Genomic DNA, 17,461 nt, shown 5'->3' on the forward strand with positions numbered 1-17,461 from the left:
AATGCTGGAGATGGCAGTCCTTGAACCTGACTGTGGGCTCTGAAGTCTACATCCCTAGAGTGCATCATGTCTGTGTTTATCTAACCACAGGCAAAGGGCCAAGCCCGAAGCAAGGCTCTGCGCATGTCAGCCCAGGCCTCTTCCTGTCCTGGAGACCTGGCCTGGACTTTAGGTCACTGAGTCACTGTTATGGCTCCTTCCCTCCCTCCATCCTTCTCTCTGTCCACATCTCCTTTTCTTTTCTTTCGTGCCAATACTGGGGCTTGAACACAGAGCCCAGGATGTCGAAGGCTCCTCTCTGTGGCATTGCTGGAGAGCCTGACTCCTCCCTGATTTCATTTTCTCCCCACGAGGCACCTACCTGCGCCAGCTCAGAGCCTACAATGTGGCCATTGCCATCTGCATCCAAGTCCTTGAACAGAGACTCCACCAGGAGGCCCTTCTGGGAGCCAGGGTCCTGACTGCTGTCCCTTTCGTGGAGTGGCTGCCGGTGGCTCTGGAGAGCCAGAAGGACATTCTTGAGGCGGGCATAGCCAGCCATGGTACAGGTGCCACCTGGAAGGAGAGATGGGGTTGTTAGAGGGGTTCTCTGTATTTCTGAGTCCATTTGGCCATTTTTGCTTGTAAGCAGGGACTGTGGCTGTGCAGGGTGCAGCTATAACCATATATATATATGTATAGATACCTATATATATACATATATATATTATAGCCTCATCTAATCTGTGTCTGTTTGCCTGCTCTTCCATCCCACAAATTCTTTCTGTTTTTGTTTCTCTTCTCATTTACTCTTCCTGTGTAGATGGGATGGCAGGTCTATACCACCTCATCCAATGCTTTATTGGTTGACATGGGGTCTTGAGAACTTTGTGCATAGGCTAGCCTCAAACCACCATCTTCTTGATCTCCATCTCCCAAGCAGCTGGAATTATAGGCATTTGCATCTGCACTTGGTTCCGTTCATTTTTATTATTATTTTGAGGTTTTGGGTTTTTTTTTGAACTCAGGGCTTCATGCTTGCTTCATCTTGAGCCATTACCTTCCCCCCTCCATCCCTGCACACCTATTTTGCGTTTGGTTTGTTTTCTAGATTAGAACATTAAATTAACTTTGTCTAAGTTGGACTTTAATGTCCATTCTCCTTGCCTCGTCCTCCTGAGTAGCTAGGATCACAGCTGTATAGCACCACACCCAGCCTTCACAAAGATTTAGTGAATCTCTACTAGGTGTCACATAGGATATGAATGCTGGAGGAATCCTAGCTGTTCATTCCCTAAATATTTATTGAGCACCTACTACAAGCCAGACATAGAGCGAGTATCAGATGGAATGGGAAAAATGCTTCTAGTGGAATCAGTAGCTGTAGCCCCACAGTAGCTTTAAGAAAACAGACTCCCCCAATTGTATTTGTAATAGTTCCTTTATTTATTTATTTACTTTGTCTTAATCCTACCTCCAAGGCAGCTTTGGAATACTTGGTCTCATAGATTAGGGAGTTTTAGTTAACAGAACCAATAAGCCCTGCTTAAAGTAATTAAGTACACTCCCAGCACTGGATTACTTGCAAACAAGCCTGTGTACACACGTTCATGACCAAGAAACAAAAAGGCGCTTTAGGAAATGAAAGCAGAGGCACACAGCCCATTACTCTTGGGCCTTTTATCACAGGCGGACTTGATGAGTGCCAGCCTCGGGACTGCACAGTGCTTTGGTAAATGAGGCCTGCGATGCACTGCGACATGACACTGTTTATCTTGATGGTGACATGCCACTAAGATCATTGCTATGCTGTAAAGGGGGTGGGGTGGAGGAATTGTGGGGATGCCACAGGGAAGTGTCCCTCCAACTCCACGGGACTCCCTCCCTTGGGGACTTTCTGCGATTGGCTTTGCTCAATCCCAGAGTGGGTGTGTGGGTTCTCTGGGGGACAATCAGTTTGGGCACCACTGTGTGTGTGTGTGTGTGTGTGTGTGTGTGTGTGTGTGTGTGTGTTGGGGGGGTGGTCCTGGGGCTTGAACTCAGGGCCTGGGCCCTTTAGCTTTTTTCACTTGAGGCAGGTACGCTACCAGTTGAGCCACAGCTCTCCTTTTGGCTTTTTCCTGGTTATCTGGAGATAAGAGACTCGCTGGCTTTCCTGCCTGGGTTGATTTGCAACCCAGTTAGCTAAGTAGCTAGGATTACAGCCACTGGGCCTGACTGCACTCGCTGGGTTTGAGGCCCAACTCTGATGCTGCTACATGGTGGGATGTTGGACAAGGGGTCTCCTCGGAGAACTGGAAACAACAGTTCAATCCACACAAGGCTGTTATGGTTAGCTTACAGACGCTGGCCAGAAGCTTTAACTGAGGAACACTAACGTAGTGCTTGGTAGTGAAAGAGACAGGAATAAGGCCGTCTGTCCATCTCTTGATAGACTGTGAAGGCTCAACCATGGTCTCTTGAGATTACTTGGGTTTCTAGATTTTCTTCCAAACTGGGGTCCAATGATTCCTGTCAGAAACAGATACCCATTACCATTTCCTCCTGCACATTTATTTAAGGAAGAAAAGAAAGAAAGAAAGAAAAAAAAACCCAACCAAACAAATCAATGGCTGTTCCAGAGAATCAAATCTATTTGCTATGTGGGAGTCTCCGTGCACTGACTAGAATGGCCCTCTCCCACTCTCTCTTGCCTGGGAAGAGGAAGATGGATTTCTGGGAGCTTACGGGGATGCCAGCTGGTTCAGCCCATTCTCAGGTGGCCTTGAGATGCTACGGGGCCATTCCTGTGCTGTGGTGGTGGGCCCCATGACTGGCCTATTTTTTTTGGGGGGGGGGTGGAGGAGGAGCTGGAAAAAGTTCCAGATTTGGTCCTCACCTGCAGGGGGAGGACCAGCTGGGGGAGGAAGCAGAGGGGAGGGCATGGCACAACATGGCCGGGTGCAGGGAGCAAGGTGAGGCTGGACGGGGAGCAGGATGGCAGGCCATGGCTCACTGCTTTGTCTGTCCATCTTCTCCTTTCTCCAGGGCCTCCCTGTGTGGGCCTCTGCTGGCCCCTCGGGTCCTGAATGGGTGGAGGGGCTCCTGGAAGGTACCTCTGTACCCCAGGACTTAAGTTTCCATAAAGGAAATGACGTCATCTGCCTGGGGTCACTGAGTAACTAGAGTGCCCACAGCCCGGGTCAGGGCCGAGGACACGGGGGAAAGTGGCCAGAGTGGAGCTTCCTGAATCTCTAGCACCAAGAGCTCCCTCTTGCTGGGGTGGCCCTGACATATCCTCGCCAGTGTAGATGCCTCCTGTGGACTCTGGTCTCATTCCCTCCGGCAGTACCCAAACTCCAGGACCAGCCAGCTCCCCTGACCTCTGCCCCTGGTGGGCGATGACCCTGAAGCTGTCACCTCTAGATCAGGCTCCAGGCAGATCTCGATCCCAAGGAGAGTTCAGTGAGCCCCAGATTCGAGCTGTCCTTCATGAAACCCCTGGGGTAAACATGGGGTTAGCCAGGGGCATCCTGCCCAAGGAAGCAGCTTGCCCACAGAGAGCACAGGGTGTGTGGATGGCAAAGGCTCAGGGACCCTTCCACCTCATTCCAGCCCAGCCTGGGTGGTGATGAAAATGTTCTGACTGAGCATTCCTATATCTCTCTATCTTTCCATGGGTGGTGCAGGTGCTCTACCATTTGAACCACGCCTCCAGCCCTATTTTTTGCCTTCTTTTTGAGGTAGGGTCTCATTTTACCCCCTATAGCTAGGGCTGTGACCATCCTACTTGTGCTTCTCTGTGTCACGGGGAGGAAGGGTATGTGCCACCATGCCCAGACGCTGGTTGAGATGGAGTCTTGCATCCGTTTATGCAGTGGATAGTGGTCCTCCATCTCTTCTTTTCATTCGATAAGATTACAGGTTTAAGCCACTGTGCTTGGTCTGAGTTCTTTGTGGTTCTTAGTGTGCATAGACCAAAGCAAACAGGGAGCTATTCTGCTTTCCTTTCTTCCTTCGCCTGACCAGGGTCGTTCCCATGCTGGGTCTTCTTGAGGAGGGAAGCTGTGAGTCCTGGCAGCTGTTGGCAGGACCCAGCCACCTTTCTGCTGGCCTGGGGTCCCCCACTATGAAACAGAGCGTGTCCAGTCAGCCCTGGCCTTGGACTCCCTGCCAGCAAACGTGGGGCTCCTCTTGCTCGCAGACCAGGCCTGCTTTGGCAGATAAAATATTGATCAGCCTGCTGAGGAGCCCAGAGTGTGAGCCTATTTTCATGTCAGAACTTGGTAATGAACTACATTTATCAAGCCCCGTTCTCCATGAGAAAGGTCAGTCGTGGATCTGGCTAAGTTGTTATGACACCTCATTAATCTGGCTCCCTCAATAATTGTCCCTCTTTGAAAATTCTAATGTTCTCTTATTCTGGCCATACCCTATCCACTCCAGCCAGGGAGATGGCTAGAGCAGGGGTGCAAACACAGGCACATTTCAGTTTTGAGCAGAGGGAGACAGGAAGCAGGGAGATGCCTCTGGAATGGTGAGTCCATCAAAGAAACGCTGGCTGTTGCAAACAAACAGGAAGCAAGGGAGCCATTTTTACCCTGGCCAAAGACACTGTCATCATCCTGTGGGCGGGGCAAACCTCTGGGCCCAGCTGTGGGTGGGGCTCGAGGTCTCCACAGAGCCAAGGGGGAGGAAAATGTGGGCATGAGAAGGGTGCAGTCAAGGCCAAGGCTTGGAGATACGTGTGTGGAAAGGAGGCCCTACTTTTGTGGTCTCCTCCTTCCTCACTGCTCTTGCCCAGCGGTTCATCTGCTCCTGACTGCCATTCTGTGAGTTCCTGACGAGAGTCTGGTCTGGTGTAGCCCCAGTACCTGGGCCAGAAGGAATTCTAGAGGAGCTAGATGTTGGGGTGTCTGGAAAGAATAGATGCCAACTTGAAAGGAACTCAAGCCAGGCAGTTTCCTTTTGCAGAAGGATGCACACAAGCAAGCACAAAGAGCAGGCAGGCTGCTGCTCCCTTTTTTATCCCCCACCCAGCAGACCCCCACCCCTCTTCTCACATTGGCTGAGCTCAGGTTCATAATCTGAAAAAAAATGAGGTGGCTCAATGAACAGGATTTAATTAAAATTCAAGGAGCGTCAAACAGGATGCCTTGATTAAAATGCTCAGGAAAAGCATGTATGTAACTAACATATAATTAGCAAGGGCCAACCCACCTGGCCAAAACAATGCTCTCAAGATTAACAGAAAGGAAGCAAATTATTTGGCTAGCACAAGACTCTTCTCATCATTATCTACCATGGCAGATACCTGGGTACAGTGTGGGCACGAGGGAGCTAGGTGTGGTGCCTGAGGCCTTGTGTACTGATTCTTAAGTCTCCCCAGGCTTGCCCAGTGGGGGCACCCCCAAATCTGCAAAGCTGGCCCCCTAGAATAAACCTTGCCATGGCCAGGTTTGGGGGTGGCGGCATGAGGTCGCACTGAAGAGTCTTCTCCTTGTGTTCAGAGACAGCTTCAGACACAGGCAGGATGTAAGATCAGAGTGGCTTTGAGGGAACCCCAAGTCTATCCCACAGTCCACAGCCCTGATGGCATCCAGGATGCTAGAATCTCCCTTACTAGACAGCCCTGCACGAGGGGAGACGGCTTGCAAACCACAGATGGCCCCTTTCAAGGGGAGGGGTAGGCCAGAGGACAGAGGGAAGGAAGGAGGAAGAAGGGCTGGGGCCTGGTGGGTCACTCTGAGGTGGCATGGGGTGGGTTGTGAGCCTTTGTTAACCTGGCACGGTGGCCTGAGGACCAGAGCTTAGCAACCAGAACAATGCCTGGGAAAACCATGGAGGGTCTCAAGGGAGAGTGACAGGCTGTGACCCTATTCTCTTGGCTGTCCTTGGGTCTGACCAAGTCTGTGATGCCTCTGGATATCACAGCACTGGTTCCTACATTGTCCTCAGCCAGCCTGGTAAATGATGTCACAGGCTTCATCTACAAAGCCAAGATCTGCATCATCAAAGCTCAGCAAAGCGGAAAGCCTGGTATAAGTGTCTGGCACCCACATCCCATCCCAATGGCCTCAGTGAACGAGGTGTCATTTTTCACTCTAGTTTGAAACCGTTAAGCTGTGCAAAGAGCAAGATGTATTTTCCTTCCTGATCTAATTTATGAGCCGCCGCAACTTTGGTTGGAGTTTTGCTTTAAAGAGGAACAGATGTTTAACTTGATGTAAATTCATGCACATTAACAAATCTTTCAGCTGCCATTTCTGGGAAAATTCAATTAACAATAAATGCCAAAAAAAAAAACAAAACCCCACAACAAAACCAATGGGCTTATCTTTCACATACATTTCTACTAACCAGAATTCAGTTCCACTGCTGGGCCATTGAATCCAGTCACACATTCTGAAAATTCTGCGGATTTGTGAAGTCTATGTAACACACACTCTTTGTGGTCCCCGGAGCCACATAGACCCCCGGTGGCCGCATCTGCACTGCACCAGGCACCTCTGCTTGCCCGTGGGCCCCATGATCCCAGTGGCATCCCTGCTTCTGCCACTATTCAGAGCTCCTGCCTCTTCTCACCCAGTAGTCCCCACTGGAGAACTGGCAAGGAGCCCAGTGCACTCCTGAGTCAAATGGGAAAATGTAAGTCCAGCGATACGGCTGACTGGTGGCAGATCCAGACTTAGAATCTGGGTCTCTTGAATCTGGTTCATGGTCTTAAAACCATATGACACAAAGGCCACAAAAACAGGGCAGAGCAAATCTAGACTAAGCCAGATGGAAGACCTGTTCGCCCTGGCTTTCTCTAGAGGACATTCAGATAGGCCTGGCTGAGGAAGGGAAGAGGTACACAGAGAGCTGCTAGGTTTGGGTGTGGTTTTCCTGACAGGCTGGGCTCCCAGAAGGGGCCTGGAAGGGACATCTCACAGAGGTTGACTGGGGTTGAGAACCCGGGCCACAAAGGGTACCTTCTCCCAGCCAAGATCCAAAGAAAACTGAGTGCACACTTTGACCATCCAGACCCCTGCTTCCTTGCTCAGTGGGGCTGTGAGGGTCCCTCTATTGGCCAAAGAGATCCCAGGGAGAGGAGGGCACAAAGGACACAGGTGCTGGCCTAGCGCTTGTCTCACTATGTGGAACTGTCAACTGTTGTGGGTGTGGCTGGGGTGGAAACTGAAAGGGTTGGATCTTTGGTTCTTTCAAAGGTTCCCTGCTGGCATTTGGCCAAACCATGATCCTGAGCCAGTTTTCTTTCTTTCTTTTTTAATGTGGACACTCTTGACAGCCAGAGGTGGCTCAGGGAAATCAAACAGTTGTGGCTTCTTAGCTGTGGTGCATCATTCTAGGGTTCAAAGTAGGTAACATCAGGCTGGCCGCCTGTGGTGAGTTCCCACCTGATCTTTTCCCTGGAGTGTCTGTGTTTTGTAGTTGTTATCCCAGTTAATGGGCAACTGTCTGGGTTGAAAGCACAAGGCCCCCCTGGGGGGGGTTGTGGTGGCACAAACAGAATCTGCATATCTAAGGCTTTGCACCTCCTGGAACCCCCAGCCCAACACATCCATGCATACACAGCTGTGTAGACCTCTGGCATAGCTCCAAGCTCTCTTCAACCTACCTTCACTTGTACCCAAATCTATAGACAAAAACTTATAAAACAGAACTAAACAACATCAACAACAACAAAACCCCTCAATGTCTTCTCAATTTTCACCCGGGTCTTTGTTAGATAAATGGTACGCATGCTCACTAATGTCTGGTCAGTTGGTGTTGCCGTACAATCTGCTATTTGACATTTCCAATTCTCTCTTTCTATTCCTATTAGAGAAAGAAAAATTGGTTGGATTCCTGAGAGAGGGATTCACTTTTTTTTTTAAATGACTGAATGCTACATCTATCAGGTTGCCCCAGAGCAAAAGAATCACATTTGACAACTTGGGAAAAAAAATGCTGGGGCTGGGAGTTTAGACTAGTGGTAGAGTGTTTGCCTAGCATGCACGAAGACCCGGGTTCGATTTCTTGGTACCACATACATAGAAAAAGAAAAAAAAAAAGCTGGAATTGGTGTTGTGGCTCAAGTGGTAGAACTCTAGCCTGGAGAAAGCCCAGGGACAGTGTTCAGGCCCTGAGTTCAAGGCCCAGGACTGGCAAAAAAATAATGCTAAAGCCCTCCTGGCATGAAGAACTTCATTCATATACTTCTTAACTATTGTGTTAGTAGAGAGCTCACATACTTACAACAAGCTCTCTTCATATAAATGGCAGATGCCTTTTGGAAGGTGAAGATGCATGGGTCCCAAAGTCCTGTATAGAAGCCCAGCCTACACCCATACCTGTACCCCAGTGGGCCAGCCGGGTGCGGAAGTCCATGGGGACATGGTATGGAAGAAGCCTGAGGGTACCTCCCCTTCCTAGTTAATTCTGTTGCTTTGGTTCCTAAGACTTCTCTGAGAAGATGATGGGTGCACTCTTGGGATGTTAGTGAGAACTCGTGTCTCACATACGCACTTGGTATTTTCTTTTCTTTTCTTTTCTTTTTTGTTTTGTGTTTGCTCAAATACAACAATTGTCAACAAGCTAAAGAACCACTGGGTTTTAAAGGCAACACACAGAGATTCTCTCCTTCCCTAGCAAATCAATAGCTCCCCAAATAGGGAATGCTTCCCTCAGTCAACCTGCAGCAGCTTTGCTGGGCTCAGGGACATTTGCTTTAAGAAGAAGGGATGTTGGAAGGTCTCTGAAAAATGGGTCTCAGTATAAGCCAGGTATCAAGCCTTTACACAAGTGTGCAGGAAAAGCCATGTGAGGATCCAGTACTCTGGAGGTTTGAAGATGGATGTTAACTTCTCTGATATGGATGGTTGACAGTAAATCTCAGTTAACTCCGGTGAGGATGGTGAGGGGCCAGTTCAGCACCTGTGCAGAGGTGGGGCTCCTGGGGAGAGGCTGTGCACCTGGCTTGCTGCACTGGTTGGAACCTTATCCATGCTGGAAAGGTCATGAGACTCTTACCTCAATAAACTACCCAGAAAAAGCCAGAAGTTATGCTGTGGCTCAAGTGGTAGAGTGCTAGCTTTGCGCACAGAGGCTCAGGGACAGTGCCCAGACCCAGAATTCAATCTCTAGGACACACACACACACACACACACACACACACACACACACACGCACACACACACACACACACACACACACACACACTCCCTTCTCTCTTAGCCAACTGTGTTCTTCCAGGCACAGCTGGGCTGTGTGGTATCCATGCTGTGTCCTCCCCAAACAACGCTGCAGCCGAGGCAGAAACAAGATGAGGGGTCAAGGATTCCCTGACTCTTCCTACATTCCTTATTACTGAGAAACCCACCCTCCCCCCTCCTCTCCCTCTCCTCCTGGCTCTCCATATTTATAAGTTCTCACACTCACCGTCTGCACGGTTTCTTTGCTGGGCTCAGCATACCAAGAGAGAGACACACATTCCTGGATTTTTGTCGGAAGGCGCACACACCTGAGCCTGGGCAGGTGGAGCCTGAGGCCCACAGCCTGAGGCTCTTCATACCTGAAGATCCAGCATGGGGACCAACACAGCCCTGGTGTGCCTTCGTATTAGCCTGCCCTGCCTCGGGGTGTGTTTAGACCTGGCTTCCTCCAAGTTGAAGTTTGAAAACAACAACCTCCTCCCCAAATGTGGTTGAAAACACCATAAAACACTTTCTAAAGTGCACATAACATGGATGCCTGTGAGGGTACCAGAACCCCCACCCCCACCTGTCCCCTAGGGGGTCCCCAGTAAAAAATGAGCAGCCAGCAGTTAGGAAGCCAGTCACGCTCTGACTTCGATTTTTTTTCATATATTTTTTATTGTAATTAATAGAAGGGTTACATGATATTTGCCAGATAGGAGGTGCATTAAATTCACATACATTGATAGCCTTTCTCATGTCTTGGTCCCCATTTCCCTCCCCCCCACCCCTCATCTTGATTTCCCCCCTTCCCTATCCAATTTCAAATAACCAAACACAAATATATCCGATATATCAGATAACAAAGTGAGATACTATAACAATTGATTTTTATTCTTTCTCACCACTGATGCTCGGATGAATATAATGTCTGAGGAAGAATTTTTTGAATATAATGTCTGAGGAAGAATTTTTTGAGAGTATAATGATGGAAGGGTTCTTGTTTCTTTGGTGGGCCCACATGGAGTGGGAAGGTGAGGAGAAGACACTGGAAAACATGTCCTTCCATGTACAGATAGCCTCTTGTCTGTCTGCCTGTGTGTCTGTCTCTCTTACACACACACACATACACACACACACACACACACACACACACACACACACACACAGCTATGGACTCCACTGTGCCCCAGGCAGTGGGTGACAGTGGCTATGTGCCTGCAGCTTCTTCTGCTCCCTGGTCCCAGCTCCGGGCCCACAGACTGCTACCAGGAGGGAGCGTTTTGGAGGAACTTGTTCAGATCCCTCATGTATCAATCAGAAACAGTGCAGGATGGCGAGGGAGCCAGATGGGGCTCCCCTGTGCTGCCAGGGGGACTTTCCAGGACCAGAAAGGCAATTTACCTTTTGTGGAGACTGAACCCCCTCGCTGACAAGGGGTGCCTGGAGGAGTTCCCTGACCCTAGGCTCCCTGAATCATGCTCCATCTCAACTGATAACTTCGCTGAACACGTGGAGAAGCAGGGAGGGGCAAGCCCTGCCCAGCTCCCCCCACTGCTTGGGGATCCTAAGCAGTACACAGACTTCCCGTGAGCTCCCAGAACCACCCTGGCCAGGGGGTGAACAGATCAGTGCCCGTCTACTTGCTTGCCAGAAATTGATGTCTGCTTCCCTGGCCCTCATTTCCTTGTCTGTAAAGCGGGATTGATCATTTCTGTCCCTGGGGTCATAAAATAATCAGAGGCCAAGAGCCCCCCCCCCAGGACAAACATCCTGGATAACACTCCATGCATTTTAGTAGATCAGATTCCCAGTTCTGGAAGTTTGGGTTTCTTTCCAGAGGCAACACATCCTGAGACTTGAGCCCAAGGAGTCCACGGGACCAATAAATGTCCCTGATGGTTCTGCCGCAACTTGAGCACCACAAAACAGACCAGGATGACAACATCAATTGCCCTGCTTCAAAGAACTCACTGTTTTGTGGCAGCCATTATGAACCTGCTAATAAATGCCTCAACTCCATATCACATTTCCCAGTATCTCTAAAGACCCAGGGGAAGGCAGAAGAAGCCATGAAAGACCCATAAAAATATGGTGTGGATGAGCCTCAAACCCATTTTCTTTGAAGCCTTATTGACAGGAAAAAGCTTCTGGCCCCGGAGAATTAAAAGGCCCATTGTGTGGATATTTGATTAAGTGTTCCCAAATCAGAGAGCGCAGGCAACTGAAAATCATTGTCCTGCAATTGCAAACACATAAATAAAATGATGTGGGTGGTTTGTGCAAGACTTAACTAGAAATACAAGGAATACACTCACACAAGGTAACCACACACACACACACACACACACACACACGCACGCATGCACGCACGCACGCACAATGTGCAGTTTTCCCCCAATACCGTGGGAAGCTACAGTTGTCAGGGTCTGAATCACCAGCTTCCTCTCTATGGTGGACTGCCTTGGTTTATACAAAAGCGTTCAGGGGAAAATTAAGTATAGCTGGACCCACTGCCTGGGCCCAGAGGAATGGTGTCAGAGGCCTCTGAAGTCCCACTAGATTCTGTCGTGTCAAAGGTGTGAATTGGGCAATTTCCACATATGTGTACTACGTCAGGTCTAAGCCAAGGCCAAGATCACTGCCCTTTACCCAGGCTGGCTTCGGGCTGGTTTGGGTGCTGAGCTCAAATGCAGAGCTAGAGCTGGCAGCCTCCTCTAGCACTCCCTGTACACTTGGTCCAGGAGTCCCTGCTGAGCACAGGCATGGGTGTGTATGCCAGAGGGAGGACGGGCAGAGACGAGTCTCTTCCCTTTTTTCCTTGTACTCATGGGTACTGGTGCAGATCTATCTTTCAACACCTTTGCAGAAACTCCAGGTTCTGTCCTGTCACCTGACTTTTGCTTGTTCCATCTGTCCTGCCAGGCCCAGCCTGGAACAGTCTTCCTCTAGGACACCTTAAGTGATCATTCTGCTTATGCCACTGGCCAGCCATGTGATCTCAGACGAGTCACCTAACCTCTGAACTTGACTCATCCACAATGCAAGAAAAGCAGACCTTTGTCATAGTGTACTGTCCCCTGCCCACCGGGCCTGGTACCTGCTCCAGCTCTGTTTTCCAGATACCTATGACTTTCTGGGGTGGGGTGTGGGGGTCACTCCTGCAGCTTGAATAGTACTCACACTGCTGGGGCGATACAGTGGAGAAACTGGGATTGCATAAACAGACAGGAAAGCATGAACCAAGGCCTGTGGATCAGGCTGGCCAAAGATGGGGGAGCTCAGAAAGCCAGTGATGGGATGCTGGGGTCCCCTGGCATCCGAGTCTTCCTCATTGTTATCTGCGTGTGCAGACCCCCAGAGACTCCCACCTCCCAACACTTGGGAACGAAGGTGATCTTTTCTCCAAGCCTGCCACTCTGGCAGCTGGGTTGGTCTCCCTTTACATAGAGAAGGGAAGGGAAAAGCAAGGCGGTCTCCCAGACAGCATTGCTGAGTTCGGTTCCTCCCTCCTGCTTAATTGTGATGTTGCAAAAAGCCCAAAGTGCACAGCAAATGTTCCTGAGAAACCAGTAACTAAATCTTAGTGCTGAAAGCTCCATTTTTTTTTTTTTGTAGGCCTGATGAGAAAACTTGGGCACAAGGAAACAAAGATGGCCAGAAATTCTCCAGCCTCCATGACAAAGCCACCTTGGCTTCACCTTGTCTCATTTGCCTGAACACTGTGTACCAGTGTGTTGAGAAGACTCTGGTGCTACGAACCTGGGAGTTGGGCCTTTCTAACAATTCCTACAAATGTCTTGTCTTCCAGTTGCTGAGAGATCCCTCCCCTACAGAGCCAAGTTGTTTCCCACAACCCTTAGAAAACCCCAGGGCCAGGAGCTGACCACCCTCAGGACTGTAGCCATTGAGGCCTTTCCTTTTTTTTTTTTTTCTGAGGAGAGGCAGGCAGGCGACCACCTCCACCAACTTCCTATCATCAGAAATACTGCTGTCTGACTTATGGGAGATGATGATTAATTAGGGCCAGGACTCAGGACACCCGGTCTACAGAACTCCATTTTATTCCACTCAGCATTGCAGGTTGCCATTGCCACAGTGGGAAACCAGGCAGCTGGGAGAGGGGTGGTGAGGAGCTAGTTCAGATGTGAAATGTCAACTCTGGCCACAAGCTGAGCCGATGGAACATGAAGGACCCTGGGCTATGGCTGGAGGCTCAGCATGGATTCGGGGGGCCACATGGGCTCCCAGGAGGTTGGCTCAGAAAGAACACAGCAGCCCTGGAGCTTCACACAGAACTCAGAATACGCCCCATCCTTCGGAACCCTGCGGTTGGAGAGTCTCACAGCCCTTAGTTTTGTTTCCTGTTGATACCACAGGGTAGCCCAGGCTGGGTGGTATAGCTCACAGGTTTGGGGGCTAAAAGAAAAACCCATGCCTCTGATGAAGGCCCCCTGGTAGCTGGATTTACAATGGTGGATCATTCGAAGATCATGCATGATGGGATAGGGAGCCAGAGAGAATGGCCTCTCCTTTCTACAACACTTTCCTCTTGAGGGAATTAACTGGGGCCCTAAGAACTCCATGAATTATCTTCAGAAGAACACACTCCTAACCCCACCACCCCACAGGGGACCAAACTTCCAGCACATAACCCTCTGGAGAGCACATCACATTCGAACCCCAGCCCGACGCAAGTCAAAAGTGGACTATTGCCGGATGCCAGTGGCTCATATCTGTAATTCTAGCTACTCAGGAGGCTGAGATTGTGGTGTGAAGCCAGCCTGAGCAGTAAAGTTGGTGAGATTCTCACCTCGAATTAATCAGCAAAAATCTGGAAGTGGAGCTCAAGTGGTAAAGTGACAGGCTTCAGTGACAAAGCCAAGACACAGTGCCTAGGCCCTGAGTTCAATCAATCTCAGTACTAGCACCAAATAGACAAACAACAAGACAACAAATATTATTTGAAATATTTCAAAGAGGTCTTGGACCCTTTTCTTACAGTGTAACTATTAGATGTGGGGGTTGCAGTTTGGCAGTATGTTTTTCGGGCAGTAAGAGACATTTTTGTTATAGGCCAAGTGCCTGGCTTTTTTTTGTTTAATCTCACAGACATGATTCTATATTGTCTTTCTGCAGGCAGCTACTTCAATTCAATCTTTAGATTGTCAGTTTCCTCAAGCAACTTCTATTTAGTTGAGGTCCAAAATCGCAGTGGCTAGTAATAAATATCAAAGTGTAGGGTGGTTGAGAAAAGAGGAAATAAAAGCTCACCCCCAAATCAAATATGACTATTGATGAAAACTGAACTGCTTTAATCATTTATTCACTAATTTTAAATATATAGATACAGATGGGTGTTTTGTTATATAAATACATTGACATTTTCAGCTGACAAAATATGCCCAGCAGTTCAGAATGGCAATCTTTAGACAAGAGCCAATAAAAAAATATAGTAAAAGGCACTGAACAGAGGCTGGGAGTTTGGCCCAGTGGTTAAAGTGCTTGCCTAGCATGCACGAAGACCCGGGTTCAATTCCTTGGTACCACATACATACAGAAAAAGCCAGAAGTGGTGCTGAGGCTCAAGTGGTAGAGCTCTAGCCTTGAGAAAGTCCAAGGACAGTGCTCAAGCCCTGAGCCCAAGCCCAGGACTGGCCAAAAAAAAAAAGGCACTGAACAAAACATGTAGTTAGTTCTTACTGGCCTGAACCGACTTTGGAAATACCTTCAGGTATCTCATGTGGTACCATATTTGAAAAAGTTATCAAAGGAGAGCAACTGAGCCTTAGTGGCTCATGCCTATAATTCTAGCTACTCTGGAGGCTGAGATCTAAGGACCATGGCTTGAAGCCAGGAAGGTCTGTGAAACTCTCATCTCTAACCAATAAAAAGGTGGAAGTGTCTCTGTGGCTCAAGTGGTAGAGTGTTAGCTTTAGCTTTGAAAGTGTCCAGGCTCCAAGTTCTAGCCATAGCCAGACTGGCATGTACACACACACACACACACACACACACACACACACACACACACACACACACACACACACAGCAAGACAGACTATAAAGAGAAAAAGAGAGAAATTTGAAATACTATGCTTGCCCTTTTGCTAAGAAGCATTTAATCCCTGAATCCTTCTGACTAGGTATTCTACAGGATGAATTTTTACCTCACTACATTCTGTATCTAAAAGTAGTATCAGTAGTATCCACTGGCCCCCAAAGTGACATTGAAGGAAGAGTGTTATAGAATGCTGTAATGCTCAGCAGCCTCAGTGCAGGGGCCCTGGGTGGCCCAGGTGAGTCACCTCTGCTGTTTGAAGGAGATTGTTTTAAACATTGTGGTCAAACAGTTCTTTCTTCCTCGTCTGCCAATTACTCAAAATCATGACAGCTTTCGCTTTGCGTACTATTTGGTTAGACCTTTCTTGTTCAGCAATTTGTCTTCCCTAGAATTTTTTAGCTGCCTAAAAACAACAAAAAAAATGTATTGAGAGACTGTCCATATTATCTTTACATTCCATCTCTACCCTTTTCTGGCTCCTCAATCTTATTTTGGTTGAATGCAATTATCTTTTTTTTCTTGATAGCTTTTTTTTTTTCTCTCCTGGAAGCTTTTGACTTTTCTAACTTGAATGGATCACCTCCCAGGTTTCTTTTAATCTTGTTTTGTTTGAGATGAGGTTTTGTTAACTATATTGCCCAGGTTGGTTTGGGGACTCCTGGGTTTAGGCTTTCCTCCTACCTCAGCCTCTGGGTAGCTGGGACTGCATGTGTGCCCTGTCACGCTGCATCTGGATCTCATTTCTTTGGTTGCTTTCATTATTGCCTCCCCTAACGCTGTAATTTCCTTTCCTGCTACACCAAGTTTTTCCTGGACCTGGGTAGGTAGGATTATAGGCATGAGCCACCAGCATCTGGCTTACCACCCTGTGAAAATACAGTCTGCTTCCAAGCACCACTCACCAGGCGTGGTAAACATAAACTAAGAGGAGCTGGCTAACTATCCTGGCAGCAGCACGTTAGATTCTGCCCTCTGGTCAGAAACCCTGGAGTGCCTGGAGAAAATCAGCCACAGAGAGGCCAGAACACCTCCAGGGAAGCTGGTCCCCATCCTGAACCTTGGAAGCCCACAGATCCCACATCAGTGATAAAACTCCAGGCCTCTTGGAAGTTCCTTCTCACAAGCAGCAGCTCCTCGTAGACCAAGGAGCGAATGCAGAGGGAACAAAGGCATTGATGTTGCCCTGTTTCTCTGCTGTGGTTCCCTTTCTCTCTCCTTATCTGTGGCACCTCTGAAATGAGTTATTGGCATGGTGACCTACTGGGAGGTCAACGGGGCTGGGGCTACTGGGCCTTCATTCTATCCATTCGCCAGCCCACATGCAGTGGCTGTTCATATTTGTCGAATTCTTCCCCAGACAGACACGAGGAGCGAAGGAAATGAATGTTCTTTACTCTTTTAATTTTGAAATTTCAGCTACACTTGGATCCAGAAAGTTGATCAGGAGTACAATGGTTGTTTGACAGAGGAAAAAAAAATAATGTTGGTCCAGAAAGAATCTAAGATTGTTCTAAGGCCCTTGGATGATCCTGAGATTTGAGGTGAACCTGGACTAAGTCTTCTAGAAACTCTTTGCTGGTGCCAAGGCATTTCTACCACGAGTGCTGAGCCAAGATGCCCAAGCTATAGCTTTAGACCTTCTCTGGGTGGGAATAGGATTCCAGATTTTTCTTCCTTTCTTCTCTAGAGGATCTGGAGTCCTGAGAAAGACTGTCCCTTACCAGAGCTGAAGATGCAAAAGCTACGAAAAGGCCCCCAGGGCTGGGTGAGAGGCAGACTTGTATCCAGGCTAGAGTTCCTTTGCTTTCTAATCTCTGCATTTGGGATGCAGAGACTTGAAAATTCAGAAAGTCCCCAAGGAGAAGGTGTGTGTGTGTGTGTGTGTGTGTGTGAGAGAGAGAGAGAGAGAGAGAGAGAGAGAGAGAGAGAGAGAGAGAGAGAGAGAGAGAGAGAGAGAGAGAGAGAGAGAGAGAGAGAGAGAGAGAGAGAGAGAGAGAGAGAGAGAGAGAGAGAGAGAGAGAGAGAGAGAAACATGCTCTGATGCCAGCAGTATGGTCAGCATTAAGTATCCTCAAATAAGACCCCTGGTTCTTCTGCTCTGGAGCACAGAACTGTCTTGCCCTGCCCAGACCTCACCCTTCAAGGCTCTACTCCAAGGCTCACTCTGTTTTACAAACATGTAGTGTCGTGTGTGCAATCGTCTAGTCCCGAGATGGAAGATGGAATGTGCTAGCCGCAGCCAGAGACAGCAATGAATTTTACA

The 17,461-nt window shown here is 48.6% G+C and overlaps 1 protein-coding gene across 2 annotated transcripts in view; it reads right to left on the reverse strand.

Annotated features, from left to right (window-relative positions):
• The window catches only part of Fstl4 (follistatin like 4), a 69,947-nt gene extending 69,400 nt beyond the window's left edge, over nucleotides 1-547 (reverse strand). For both annotated transcript variants that reach the window (XM_090321140.1, XM_090321139.1), the window contains exon 1: nucleotides 362-547. In XM_090321140.1, the coding sequence (XP_090177266.1) occupies nucleotides 362-541 (180 nt within the window). In that variant the 5' untranslated portion in view covers nucleotides 542-547. The remainder of the gene's footprint in view (nucleotides 1-361) is intronic.
• Nucleotides 548-17,461: the final 16,914 nt, after the last annotated feature.

This window comes from Megascapheus bottae, chromosome 29, assembly GCF_031878675.1.
Source record: "Megascapheus bottae isolate mThoBot1 chromosome 29, mThoBot2.hap1, whole genome shotgun sequence".
In the NCBI taxonomy this organism is placed as follows: Eukaryota; Metazoa; Chordata; class Mammalia; order Rodentia; family Geomyidae; genus Megascapheus; species Megascapheus bottae.